The sequence below is a fragment of the Sceloporus occidentalis genome, unplaced genomic scaffold (genome assembly GCF_023333645.1).
Source record: "Sceloporus occidentalis isolate IW3139 unplaced genomic scaffold, rSceOcc1.0.p SCAF_2, whole genome shotgun sequence".
NCBI classification, from domain to species: Eukaryota; Metazoa; Chordata; class Lepidosauria; order Squamata; family Phrynosomatidae; genus Sceloporus; species Sceloporus occidentalis.
Genome location: NW_028316982.1, coordinates 60803188 through 60816793, shown reverse-complemented (window position 1 = coordinate 60816793; position 13606 = coordinate 60803188). Strand labels below are relative to the sequence as shown.

Sequence of the window (13606 nt, the reverse complement as noted above, 5' to 3'; positions counted from 1 at the left end):
AAGCAGAAACACCTAACTATCTTGCTCCCATCATAAAAGAGAAAGAGAGAGGGAGAGGGAGGAAGAAAAAAAAATCAAGCTGAGAAAAATCTGCACTGCTGTTTCAGAGGGAAAGTAACTAAGCTCTATACGAAACTAAAAGATTTCACAGGTCCATTTTGAGATGTCAGTACTACAAACTAAATCCAAGCGCAAATCAAACTGGGATCTTGACAGTGCATTTGCCACCATCAGTGACAAGTTAAACCTCTTTGCAGATAACAAATACCACTTCAGTTCCCTCACTGGAGAGGCAAAAGATGCAGGTAGAAATAGTCCTGTCACTATTCTGACATTATGAAGCTAGCAATGCCACAGAATCTTAGGGCTACAAGAGATTAGAAGAACACCTACTGCTACTCATTGGATATAACAATCTTGCCATGACACAAGACAGCCTTAACAGATTAGCCCACAGATCAGAAGAATGTATCCTGCCATCAATTAGATAATAGGTTATCATGAGCAAACCAGAGGGAAAAGCAAAAATCAGGGCACAGAGAACTTGGAAGGTCAAGGGCACATCTAACACTGGATCTTTGCCTGCACATATTTCTTAACTTTCTCCAACACAGATGTGGAGGGACAACCTTTATACCAGTGAAACTGGCATGAAATCCTAAGTAATTATGATTTAAGGATGTGTTTCCACTATTAGGATTTAAGGATATGTTTCTGCTTTCATCCTAGTGTGCATCAGTAGTAAGTGCTCCACGTGAGCAGAGATAAGTTACCAAAATACTGTCATCCAATCCACTAAATGCCTAGACGATCATAAAAGAAAAGCCAGGTGCACCAAACATACAGTATATTTCAGAATGAGGGGAAACAGTTATCTTGCTAATAATTATTAATTAATAGTGGTGCTCTGCTCTGTAAGGCAGGCAATAATTCAGCCTTCTAAATGTGTAAAAACAAAAACTCTAAAATCAAGCATTAAGGATCCTGAGCCACTTTGAAACTAACGCTGCTCAGTGAGACCAAACAATCCATTTAACTTGATGTGGGTGGAAAATATCACCCTGCACTAGTAATGCCCCCTCTTGCCCTCAAACTGTTTCTTCTAGGATGGCAGTGACATTTTCTTGGAAGCAACAGGTTTATAGGTTAACTGACACCTTCGCTCTGTGGAATTTTAATTAACTTCTCCCATCATTAATATGTTAAGGAGCAAGGGTTCTATTATACAGGGTCAGTAGCGTATTTCAGGCCTTGCTATATCAGCCGTCAAATTGAAGAATTAATGACGTGGCTAATCTGCTCTAATATTTGAGGTAGGGAAAGAAAGAGAGATGCAGTGGGATCAGCATTATAAAACAAGCAAGTGATCCAAACCTGAGGCTGCTGATGGAGAAGCCACTCTGCAAGCTTCCATTTAACACCCAGTAGGGGCAAAAAGATGGTAGGTAAATATTGTGACAGAAAGTGTGTTCACTCCAGGGAGAGACGTCAGTGTTCTGACAAGAGGCCAGCTCTGCAGGTCATCACTTAGGAGGACAAAACAGTGTGCTATACAAAGCCTCCCCTAGTCACATTATCACATCCAGTGTATACTTCCCAAAGCTCAAAAGGAAGAGCTCTGAGCAAGCAGTCTGAAAGTACTTAAAATCTGTCTAATTCAAAAGTATGTTTTTAACAGTTGTGTCCACTGGTTAACAATTTCAATAATGTGCCTCTCTGACCATTTTTATGTCTATTGATTCAAAAAGAATCTCAAGTAATGTTCAGTAGGTTTGAAGCCAACAGCCTTAGCTCATGTACTCATTAATTGAAACTATTCATGTGAACTAAAAGCTAGAATACAGGTCAAACATACCACCTGCTTTAACTGTCAACAGCCTATGGAAATATTCTATAAAAACTGTAAAGTTAAGCTTTGGTCTAAATACTGAGCAAGGCTGTCACAGCAAAATCCACAATTTGAAGCTTTTCAGAACAGAAAATGAGTATACTCAAAGGACAAACAGCCATATTATATTATAGTCTGCCACTATAGTTTGTAGCTGCCCACAAACTAAAGCTAGCCCAGAGTACAAAACTACTGTATTAGAAATCCTTCAAGATACAGCTCGAGCTCAGATAATTCAGCTTTGTAGGTAATGAGCAATAAACTTTCAGCAGGCTTTAATTTCTAACATAAGCAGAACAGTAATATGATCACAAACAAACCAAACAAAAACAACACACATTCATTATGGCATTTAAACTTCTTTTGTGTATCACATCCTTTCTATAGATCTGGCCTCATTATAACAGCACATGTTCAAAAGAGCCCTGGAGATATGAAAGCTGGGGGGGGGGGGGCAGAATGGGGGGATCGGCTTTTCCCATTTTTTCCCAAAGTCTTTTTTTTTCTGGAAAAACAGGAAAAATAGATTTTGGAATACTTTATTTCAGAATGATTAAAAAAATATTTATGCAAGATGTCCATATATTTTCTTCCACCATAATATTTCTGCAAGTTTCATAGCGTAGAAACATTTATGCAACACAATGTACAGTATATCACTCCACTGCAATTCCTGGTCTTGGTGTCCTTTTCCCATTTCTGCTTTATGTGTGTTTTATGTCTGTCTTATGGAGGACTAGAGGAAACAAAATAATTTTCTTTCTTTTACTAATATTATTTCATTTGTTTCTCTTATGTTTTGTTTTACTTCCTCCTCACAAACTGACAAAAACAAAGAAGTTCACTACAGTTCTAGTATTCCCTACAGTTCAGAATGCTGTAGCATAATTTTTAGGGAAAAAATATTTTAAGTAAATATTATTTGTAATTATTTTCTGAAAAGCTGTACTTTAAATACAGTATATCAAACATGGTAAACCAAGTTATACTTAAAGCATTTTATGTTCACAAAGTAACAAAGTGACTTTCAATCTCTCAAGGTTTTCCCCTTTTTTCTGGAAAAAAATCAATTTTTTTCCAAACAAACAAAAATACAGTAAATCCTGGAACAGACTGGATCCCCCCCCCCCCCCCCATGGTTTCAAAATTTCCAGAAATGTTACATTTCTAAGGAGCCCAATTCCCATGCATTTTAGACGTTCCTTCAGCAGTGGCAGTAGAGGGATGCAATGGGTGCAGACTGTACCGGATGACACCCCAAATAAAAAGTAAGGGATAAAAGAAAGTCCTCAAAATTCCAGTAAATCTAGACATTCTTCAACTAACACAGACACTCTCCCTCATAACTTTGATCACATAAGGTTTGGGAATAAGAAAATTAATGATGAGTGCACACAGAGTTTTAGACATTTTTGCATACTGTATATACTCATGTATAAATCTAGAAATTTTAGATAAAAAATTGACCTTAAAAATCTAGGTTGACTTATCCACGGGTCAATGTAAGTACTGTACTTTAACTCTTATTTTAAAAAACAAACCATCCCATGGTGAAAGGCAAAAGCATAATCTGTCCTGGAAGCACTGACCCCCTTCTACTATCTCATCTATCTAGCTTTTAGTATGAGCACAGTTATACCTGCTGGAATTTTTAAAATCTCTTTGGCATTGTTTTCCTTAGCTTCATCCTTTAGATCCTTTGCCCCTAAATTTTACCCTCAACTTATCCTCGGGTCATATCAAAATCCATAATTTTGGCCCCAAAACTTGCCCTCGACCTATACATGAGGTCGACTTATAGCTGAGTATATATGGTAGTTGTAATGACCGCCAGTTTTACAAATCAAGTAAAACAATATTAAACATGACATATCCATATATTCAAATAAAATTTTAATGTTTTTGTTACCTTAATAATGGGCTAATTGCAATGGACCAAACACGGTCTTCAGTCTGTATTGTATGCAGGCATTGCCCAACTCTACTTGGTGACAGGGACCAAACCTAGAAAGAGAGAGGAAAAGGAAGCTACTGTATGTTTGCAAATAAACCTTTGCGATCATATCTTTTGGGCATAATCTGATATTAGCATAGCAGCATTGTGTAGCAGTTTGAGTATTGGACTACGACTCTGGAGATCAGGATACAATTTCTGCTCAAGCATAAAAGCCCACCAGGTGTCCTTGGGCAAGTCACAATCTTTCAGCCTAAAGAGATGGCAATGGTAAACCCACTCTGAAAAAACTTGTCAAGAAAACCCTGTGATAGGTTCGATTTGGGGTTGCCATATGTCAAAAATGACTTCAAGGCACATATCAACAACAGGTCTAAGGTTCACATCCCAAACAATATTTTGATTGTGTTGTTTAGGGCAAGGACTTTATTTACAACACCAACAACAAAAAGAGAAGAGATCAGTCTCTGTCTAAATCAATCCTAGTTTAGGCTTTGGGGGCACAGATTGTTCACCTTAAATGTATATCCTCAAATTATACTGAGGATGTGCATGTCAGAACAAATTCCTATTTCATCTCATCTATGGGGCGTTGTATGCTCTTTATGTCTTTTTCTACAGTTTTCTATTTCACTAAAGTATTCGATGGAGAATAGAATACTTGTATCCAGTATACCTTTTTAAACTAACTTCTAAAACATGCATGCAACCCCTCAGTGCACAATCATACCACAGTAGTAGTAAATACATGTTGTTTATTACCAATCTGAAGCCATTTGTTTATGAGCTTTCAGAATTCTGTTACTGAGCTAGTGAATAACTTAAGCTTCTGAAATCCTTTAAGATTTCAATGCTTCTTTGATCCCCATCCCATGAACTGATCTCTCATTTACTCGATCCTAAGATTGGAGCCTTTAGTTTTCGCTCCACAACTATTTCCCAATGGCATATGGGGAATTCAAAGCTGTGAGTGCTGTATTTGTTTGTTTGTTGATAATGCTCAGGATTGCAAGCTATTCGGTGTCAGTGGGGAATTTGGCACCTTGTGTCAGCAAAAGCAGCAGAAAAGCTGAGCTCTTTTAATGCACTCCTATCTCATGCAGGTTAAAAATATTGCTGGGAGCATGCTATCTAGTGCCTATCAATGAGGAATGTGCATTAGCAGCTACTCAAAGCTCAGCCCTAATCAACACTCACTATCCCTCCAAAGCACCCAATGCACTTATAGCTCCCATTAGAGACCTACTAGGGATTCCCTTCCAGCTAGAAGTCAACACAAGGAAAATGTCACTTGGCAAAAATAAAAGCAATTCCCTGCTCAGATGGATCAGGCCGGGAAAGTGTTAGGTGAACCAAATTCCATTTCTGATTTTTTAATAATATTTTTTTTAAAAAAGCAGCAAAAACGCACATAATTAAAAGTAGAATTTACTTCAACATTGAACAGTTTGCTCTCAAGGTCATGAGACATTTCCGAAGTTCCTAATAGCAAGGCCGCTCCACTTGGTCATCACAGAATCTCCATAATGTAAGACTAAAGAATGGTTCAAAAATCAAGAACGTAACTATTTTCTTAGCCAGAAAGTCAAAATTGTATTTACTTTAAAAGAACACTGTTCTAAGAGAGCAAAATTCCGCCATATGGCCTGAGAAACAAAATAAGATCCCATGCACTTCCTTGGATGTAAACTATGCCTAGACAACGCCATCCAGACTCTATACCATGAATCTGGTTTTCCTTAAACCCTCAGACAACCTGCATTACATTTGTACCACAACAGGAATGGGGCACAGTGGCTCAGTGGTTAAGACACTGACTCTAACAACTGCATGAACAGCAGGTCGACAGTTCAAAGCTCAAGCACAGTAGGACAAAGTGAACTCCTATCACTAGTCCCAGCTTCTGTCAACCTAGCAGGTTGAAAGCATGTAAAGGTTCAAATAGATAAATAGGTACCACTTTGGTGGGAAGGTAACAGTGTTCTGTACAGTCATGCTGGCCACATGATCACAGAGCTGTCTTTAACAATGCTGGCTCTTCAGCTTAATAACTGAGATGAGCACTGCCTCCTACAGTCAGACACAACTTTGTCAAAGGGGAAAACTTTACCTTTACCACAACAGGAGTGTACTTCATCTACTAAGGGGCCATTCAGACTACATTAAAAACCGGGTTTGAAAGCAATTCTTCCACGTGAAGTTCATACTGGGCCCGATTCCGTCACAATCCATGTCGGGGCTTGCACAAGGAAATGTCCCTTACACTGGGGTATCCAGATTCGGACTAAAATCCGTCTTTTCTCAAAAGACCCGGGTTGCGTGAAATTTGAACTTGCCCTCGATCATGATCGGGGCAAATTTAGGGAGGGATTAGGGTCAGGGGACGGGCAGAGGTTGGAGCATTCCCTCCCATCATCAGAAGGGAGGGGCGAGGAGGAGGAGGAGGAAAGAGCCGAAAAAAGGGGAATCTGGATGCAAAGGGTGACAGGAGGAAAGGGGGAAATCAGGGGTGACTTTTGGGCTGCAGAGGGCTGTCAGAGAGAGGTGGGGGTGGAGAAAGTGATGGAGGAGGAGGAGGAGGAGGAGGAGGAGGAGGAGGAGGAGGAGGAGGAGGAGGAGGAGGAGAAAGGGGCCATGGGAGGAAGGGAGCCATGGAGGGGATCCTAAAACGGAGCAGGAGGAGGAAGAGGAGGATGAAGGAGCTGGGGGAAAGGGTCAATGGGCATCCACGAGGAAGGAGAGAATCTGAAGGAAGGAGGAGGAGGAGGATTTCCAGGGGGAATTGGGTTGCGGGGCTACGCGGGGGTATGTAGGGAAATCAGGCTGCTTGTTCTACTTTCATTTCCTCTTGCTCCTGGATTATTGTCAGAGGGAGGTGGGGGTGGTGGAGAAAGCTCAAAGGGAGGTGAGGGTTGGAAGGAAGGAGGATTGCCCAGGGAAGTAGGGCTGTGGGTCCAAGCTGGGGGATGTAGGGAAATCAGCCTCTTTTGACAATTTATATGCATTATTTTTTGGGTGCTTGCTTGTTCTACTTTCCTCTTGCTCCTGGATTATTATTATTATTATTATTTGTGTTATATGAGGATGCTACAGGAATGCCTGCGCTGCATTTCCCTTTTATTCCCAATTCATTCCATGGGTCTACTTTAGTTGGAACTGACAGGTCACTCTCTCAGCCTCAGTGGAAGGCAATGGCAAAGCCCCTCTGAACAGAATGTAGCAAGAGGAAAAGTGTCAGTTCAGTTCAGGTCAAAGGCAGGGCACGAACGGAGCTCACATCAGGCACCCCCCCCCTTTTTCATATTTTTTTTAAATTATTTTTGACCAAATATGTGCATGATTTTTTTTCTTGAGGCAGATAGAGCAGGGCTAGCGGCTTGTGCAGTTTCCCTTTCATCTGCTTGCTTCCAGCAAAGGGGAAATGTTGCAAATGCGAATGTTACAAATGTTGCAAAGGGCTAGACTTACAATTCGAATGTTACATTTTTTGCTCTTGTCAATTAGACAAAATGATACATGCTTTTGCTACTGAATTCAGAGGCAGCCCTGAATTGCTTTTAAAAGCAAAAAATAGAATGCATGGCAATTGCATCCTTTTCTGGCATTTCCGAGGTGAGGAATTTATTATTATTATTATCATTATTATTATTACATGTGTAAGAGGCATTCTGGGGGACAAGGAGTGGGGGATGCATTAGCTTGCATGGGATTGAAAATGGGGACGGGGCTGATCTGACTCAAATGCCCATACATACACACAACACACAAAAAAGAGGTTTTTAAAAAATTGACACTTTGGGGCATTTTGTGCATGGCTCTTTAAAAAAAGGGGGGGAGGACACTTCCGACGCCCCTGCAAAACGTCACCATGACGATCGCTTGATTGACAGCAGGCACCTTTGGCAGCAGGCACAGAATGCATTCGATTTAAAATGCCCCTCTTTTTGTAGTGGGCACTTGCTAACGGAGAGATTCAGGGGAGGGGCATCCGAATCAGCCCTGTTCCTTCCAGATCTTTGATGCCAGTCTGAATGGGGCCTAAATCTAGATGGTTTAATCTAGTTAATCTAGATGGTTCTTTCATACAATGTTTTAACCTATACTGTAAATCAGCTTGGGTCCCAAGCAGGAAGGAATGTGGGGATATAAAATAAATACATATATTAATATTTGTTGTATGTGGTATGAAACAGAGTTGAAACAATCCAGAGTTTGGCAAAATGTAACTGAATCGTTTTTTGTTCTATTTTAATTGTTAACCTGGAATGAAACTGCTACTCCCCTTGTCCATCTTACAAATTTAATTACATGCACATGTATCCCACCGGTAAGCATAGGTGTGGCACAAGACATGTGATCTCACCTTTGCTGTTCTGTCCCGGGAACCACTCACAACAATGCTGCCTTGGCAATCCACACAGTTCACTTCTTGTTCATGCCCCAAGAACTTGAAGCTGAAGGAGCCATTCAGTTTATGGAGAATAATAACGCCATCTCTGAAAAATAAACCCTCAGATAGGAAGGTGGATTTCCTCAGAATAATGTCACAGGGCACATAACACTCTTCACATTTGACATAGTAGCTACTGATACCTACAAGGGGTACTTACCCCCTAACACCAGGAGCCAAGTTACTGAATTCCACTTCACATTACTCTGTGTGAGGAGGATGGGCAACTGTGGCCCTCAAGATGTTAGATTGCCCCTGGAGGCACCATTCACAACCAGCTTTACTGGTTTACCAAGGCAAGTTCCAGAACAACATTTGGAGGGCTACTACTGCCCACCTCTGTGCTATATTATGTAGTGATAAAAATAATGTTAAGTTGTACAGCTGTAACTTACTTTTCTCAAACATTAGACTTCTAAAAATAAATGGAAACCAACAAACTTTGGAAACCACAGCCACTTCCATGATAAAAACTAATTTATATACTATACTTTGTATATTCCCATTCATGTCACAAATACCTGTTTATTCCCATTCATCACAGATACAGTCTGAGGAACATTTCCTCAACTAAAATGGATATTATATATTTAATGAATATTGTGTAGGATATAAAACATTTACAGATTTGTCCTTAAAGATGTCTTGGTAGGGGGATTAGAAACATCAGATGCAGGCAAATGAATATAATACATGAATATGGTTGGCCAATCCTTGTCTTGCAATGTGATGAATATGGGAAGGTCTTTGTGTATTTCTTGGTTTAAAAAATTAATTCTGTGCTTAGACAATCTGTACACTGTGCTAAGGCAAGCAGAATTTTGTTATGGGCATAAATAATGCAAACTGAGCAAACTTGCAGATTGTTTTGTTAGTTTTGTATCACTGATTCTATGTTTTTGCTGTTTTGCATACATTATTCTGTTTAAGGTAATAACAGAAAGATACAAGGAACTATGCAGGCCACTAAAGTTCTCTTCCAAGGCCTTGGAAATGCCATCTCTTGGGTCTCTTGAGATTTCAGCAGGCATAGTCTCACCTTGTCAAATATATAGGTAAAAGATAAAGGTAGTCCCTTGACATGAATGTCTAGTCGTAACCAGCTGATTACTGTAGCCATTAAGCTACCCTGCCCCAATCTTTTTTAGCTTAAATATTCAGGAAACTGAACTTTCAGTTCTATATCACATTCTCTACACATACACACAGCCCCAGTCACAGGGACTGATTTACCTAGTGATCGTCAAACATCACTCTGCTAAAAGCTCTAGGAGACCATTTTTCCAGATCTCATTCAAGTGCACCTATAAACTAATGCTGGATGGCATTAGCCACCATCATTTTCCACCCCTTTTTTCTACAACAAAGAGCTTACCCTCCTCCACTAACAATATGGCCATTAGCAAGCACAAAGCGGCACACGTCCTCCTGGTGTCTGGAGAAGACCGCCTCTGGACAGCGTTGTAAGCTGGTGCCCTTGGGATGGAGCCAATAAACCTGGATCTCATCTGCCTGGGATAAATAGAGGTAGTCCCCATCTAGTTGCATCCAGGGCATTAAACTGGAAAAAAAATCAGTATTAGATATAGGAATAGGCAGATCGCTCTGTTTTTGGACTGGGCCTGTTTCACATGTGTTCATTCAAAATTGCGAACAGTCACATTACTTTTATTGCACAAAGATTTATGTGTAAATGAATATTTTAGCCTATTTTTAGACAAACTATGCCTTTTTCAATATTCTTCTTCACAAAACATCAATTTCTAAATACCGTATGTATATTTTAATGTTTCTAGAACTACGTCATATCATTTGAAAAAGTTAGAAACCTGAAAGATAACTGCCTTTCAATTCATACATTAGCATGAGAAGTACAAAAAGGTGAACTGCATTTCAAAACATAGACGTAAGCAATACAGCGCTTTATAAATAAAGGTTAATAATAATAATAATCAAGCATCCCTTGTTAGAAACTAAGCTGGAAGTAAACCTACATCCTAAATGAGTACTAGAGAACATCTGCTCTTTACAAATGATGATTTTTTAAAAATCTTATGAAGTACTTGCTAACCCAATCAATACACAATGGGAAGCAAGCCCTGATTTGAGTAGGTATCTGTGCACCTGTCTGGTACATGTAAAACTAAAAATATTTGGTGTGGAAATTTGTTCTCCAGGGCTAGAGGTGTGAAGGTTAATAAACTTCAAATTGTATGTGGAAAATATTGTGAGAAGAAGTGGTCAACCTATTAGCATATTAGCAGCCACTGCTACAGAGCAGGTGAAAGATCTATTACTGCTTACTTTATAAAAAGAGAGAGAAAGTTAGAAAGAGAACAATGAAGTGGAGGGTGAATAAAAAGAGAACTGTCTCAACTAGCAGATTTTTTAAAAAAAAATTAGAATTCTTAAAAACTTGGAAGGGGCATCACATTATCAAAAGTATCACTGTTTTTATAGTGTAAAATTGTAAAAATACAATTATTTAGACAAACAATAAATATAAGTATTTCTATATTCATACACAAGTTGAAGGGGAAACAGCTATTTTTTTCCAGCAAAGAAATGCACATGTTCAAGGAATAGACCAATAAAATTTCCTTATAACCTAAGTGCAATATTGAAGAAAAATATCAAAAGACTTTGAAATACAATGGATAATACCTATATAACTGTTGTTATAACACATTAGATGGGAAAAAACCATAAACCTTTGGAAACTGAAGAGGAAGAAAGGCAATTTTTTAAACTTTTCTAGGGATAGGCAACACACAGCCCATGGGCTGCATTGGTAAGGTGCTACATGTTGTGGTAGCCCTTCAACTCTCATGACCACAAGAAAAAATGTTTGGTCAAAAACTGAGAACTGTCAATTCTGAAAGTCTCCAGGCAGAGCAAATCACCTCTAAAGCAAGGCTCAAAAATCTTATTTTTTTTAAATTGAAATTTAAAAAAATTAACTTACAATCAATTCCAATTTTAAAAATGTTTAAAAGTCATTTTCAGTAGCCCACATTAGGCCCCATGGAGCAAAATTTGCCCCAAACTCATCAAAGTTACCAACCCTGATAGTATTCTGCCTTGTTAAAAGCCAGCTGATCCTCTACTTCCTGCTTGAAGATAGTCTGCAAGAAGAAACCTGGTACTGTTTTAGTCGAAATCAGAATGAAAGATAATCTGAATAGAAATACTGTTAACAAACACATTTAGCCTACATCAAGATACAAACAAAACAGGAGCAGTATCTACTCAATCTCACAATATCCAATTTGAAGTAACCTAACAAAGACCAAGAACAGAGTGAATTCCAAAAACAGTAAGGAAATTCAGGATGGGGATATTGGAGTATGAGGAAAGAAAAGGAGCTACTTGCTTGCGTTTCCACTTGAGGAGTGGGATTCTCCGACAGCGACCATTCCTCCAGTTTTGGGAAACTTTGACTCTGTCCTTCACTGGGACACCAGCCAGGCTGCAGAGGAAGAGTGAGCATGGAAAAGTGAGCAATAGGCCATGAGAACATTTACATGACACAAATGGACCAGGTTAACTCCATCACTGTCCTGGTGCTTAAACCACTGGAACATTTTTAAAAATGTTTAGTGCTTATAACACTGACACATTATATATTAGGATGCTTTCAGAAAGAGGTCTCCTAGGGTTGCCAACCATCACATTCCCACTGTTCCATTAACACGGTGAATACAACATAAACTGAGTGGATAGTGAATTTGGTCTCCTTCCCTTTCCAAAGATTCATTCTTACCATTTCCTCTTCTCTGGATTCTGAAATAGATTTGAGTACCACATTTGGCAAAGGTGGAGTCTATATAAGCACAGGGCAAGGGAACTACAGAGTTATCTCTGAGTAAGCATAGTCATGACTGAATTTTTCTGATCATATTCACAATTTGAGTGGGAAACTTACTCACTTGCTTTTTAATTACGTAGTCAGTTTCAAACTTGATATTTAATTTTAACAAACTTGATCCTCAAACCAGTTATGTTTCTTTCCATTTCAACAACATGGCTTACAACAAATCTTCATACAGGGGTATTAGATCAGAAGAAATATTCACAGGTGAAAGATAACTAATCTCATTGCAAAGTGAGCAAACTGATACCACCCAAAGTTTTAATTTGGGAAGAAAGTACACATTTCAGTCAGAGAGACCAAGGAGGTTTTATTTTAACCAGCATCATCAAGAAAGATGCTAGAGTCAAAATTTGGCATCTTGTGGACTGAGAAAAAAAAAAGCGAACTCTCTAAGAATTATGTATGAAATGAAGAATGTGCAACAGTGAGAGAAACACAATGCAGGAATACTTTTGGCCTGGCGTATATTCCAGCACCAAACTTATTGGCACCAACCTTATGAATGCATCATTGTTTGCATTTGCTATTGCTATTGCTACTGTGGCTGTTTATCAGAGACATAAATTTAGAAGATATCTTTTCTTTTTGGATCCAGAAAATGAGTTCTGATTACATAGCTGAGGTCTAGTTCAATGGGATCTTAAGTGCTTTTGTTCATGCTCCAATTTTACCTTCTCTTTTCTCCCCTCCACTTGTGGTCTCTTACACTGTTTAATTGTAAGCTACCTGTGGCAGAGACTTTCTATTCCCCTTATTCTACTGTGTATATATAAGGCGGGGTACAGACCGCCCAGAAGAGGCGCCTCCTCGGCGCCTCTCTCTGCTGCACAGCTGCACCGCAGCATACAAATTGTGCGGCGCAGCTGCACAGCAGAAAAGGAGCTCAAAAAAGCGGCTCCTTTTTGCTGCGCCGCAAAGCGCCAAAGACAGCGCATATACATTGCAGCTGCGCAGCTCTGTATGGAAGCTGCGCAGCTGCGACATAATGTTTATGTGTTCCGTGTGTAAGGCGCTGAGTAACTGCGGTGCGTGCACGATGTGCTAGGGTTGCGGGGCGTGTGCACGTGCCACCCCGAGGAAACCCTAGCATGCCGTGGACGCGCCGCAAAGGGCCCATCTGGAGAGGGACAAAGACTGATGTGCATTTGCTATATAAGCAAGATATCCATTGTATCTTGCAGTACTGTCCATAAACACTCAAGAGACATATACAATTGCAAATTATTCAGCTCAAAAACTAAGTCAAAACACCTCAGAAGTTGACCTTTATGGAGGAAGGAAAAACATAAGAGGTAAATTTCTTGGGGCTAATTCCTCTGGGGAAAAGCAAAATTAGGTAGTTACTAATCTTGGCCAATTCCAATACAGATGCAACTTAACTAAAAAAAAAATACATTCCGAATTAAAACATTTATATTCTATTTCTCCCTTAAAGCAAGG

General features: G+C 39.4%; 1 protein-coding gene across 3 annotated transcripts in view; it reads right to left on the bottom strand.

The window, feature by feature from the left end:
- The window catches only part of FBXW4 (F-box and WD repeat domain containing 4), a 93810-nt gene that overhangs the window by 63482 nt on the left and 16722 nt on the right, over window positions 1–13606 (bottom strand). For all 3 annotated transcript variants that reach the window (XM_089509716.1, XM_089509715.1, XM_089509717.1), the window contains 4 exons: window positions 11666–11761; window positions 9668–9853; window positions 8206–8338; window positions 3798–3892 (listed from right to left, as the gene is read on the bottom strand). In XM_089509716.1, the coding sequence (XP_089365842.1) occupies window positions 3798–3892; window positions 8206–8338; window positions 9668–9853; window positions 11666–11761 (510 nt within the window). The remainder of the gene's footprint in view (window positions 1–3797; window positions 3893–8205; window positions 8339–9667; window positions 9854–11665; window positions 11762–13606) is intronic.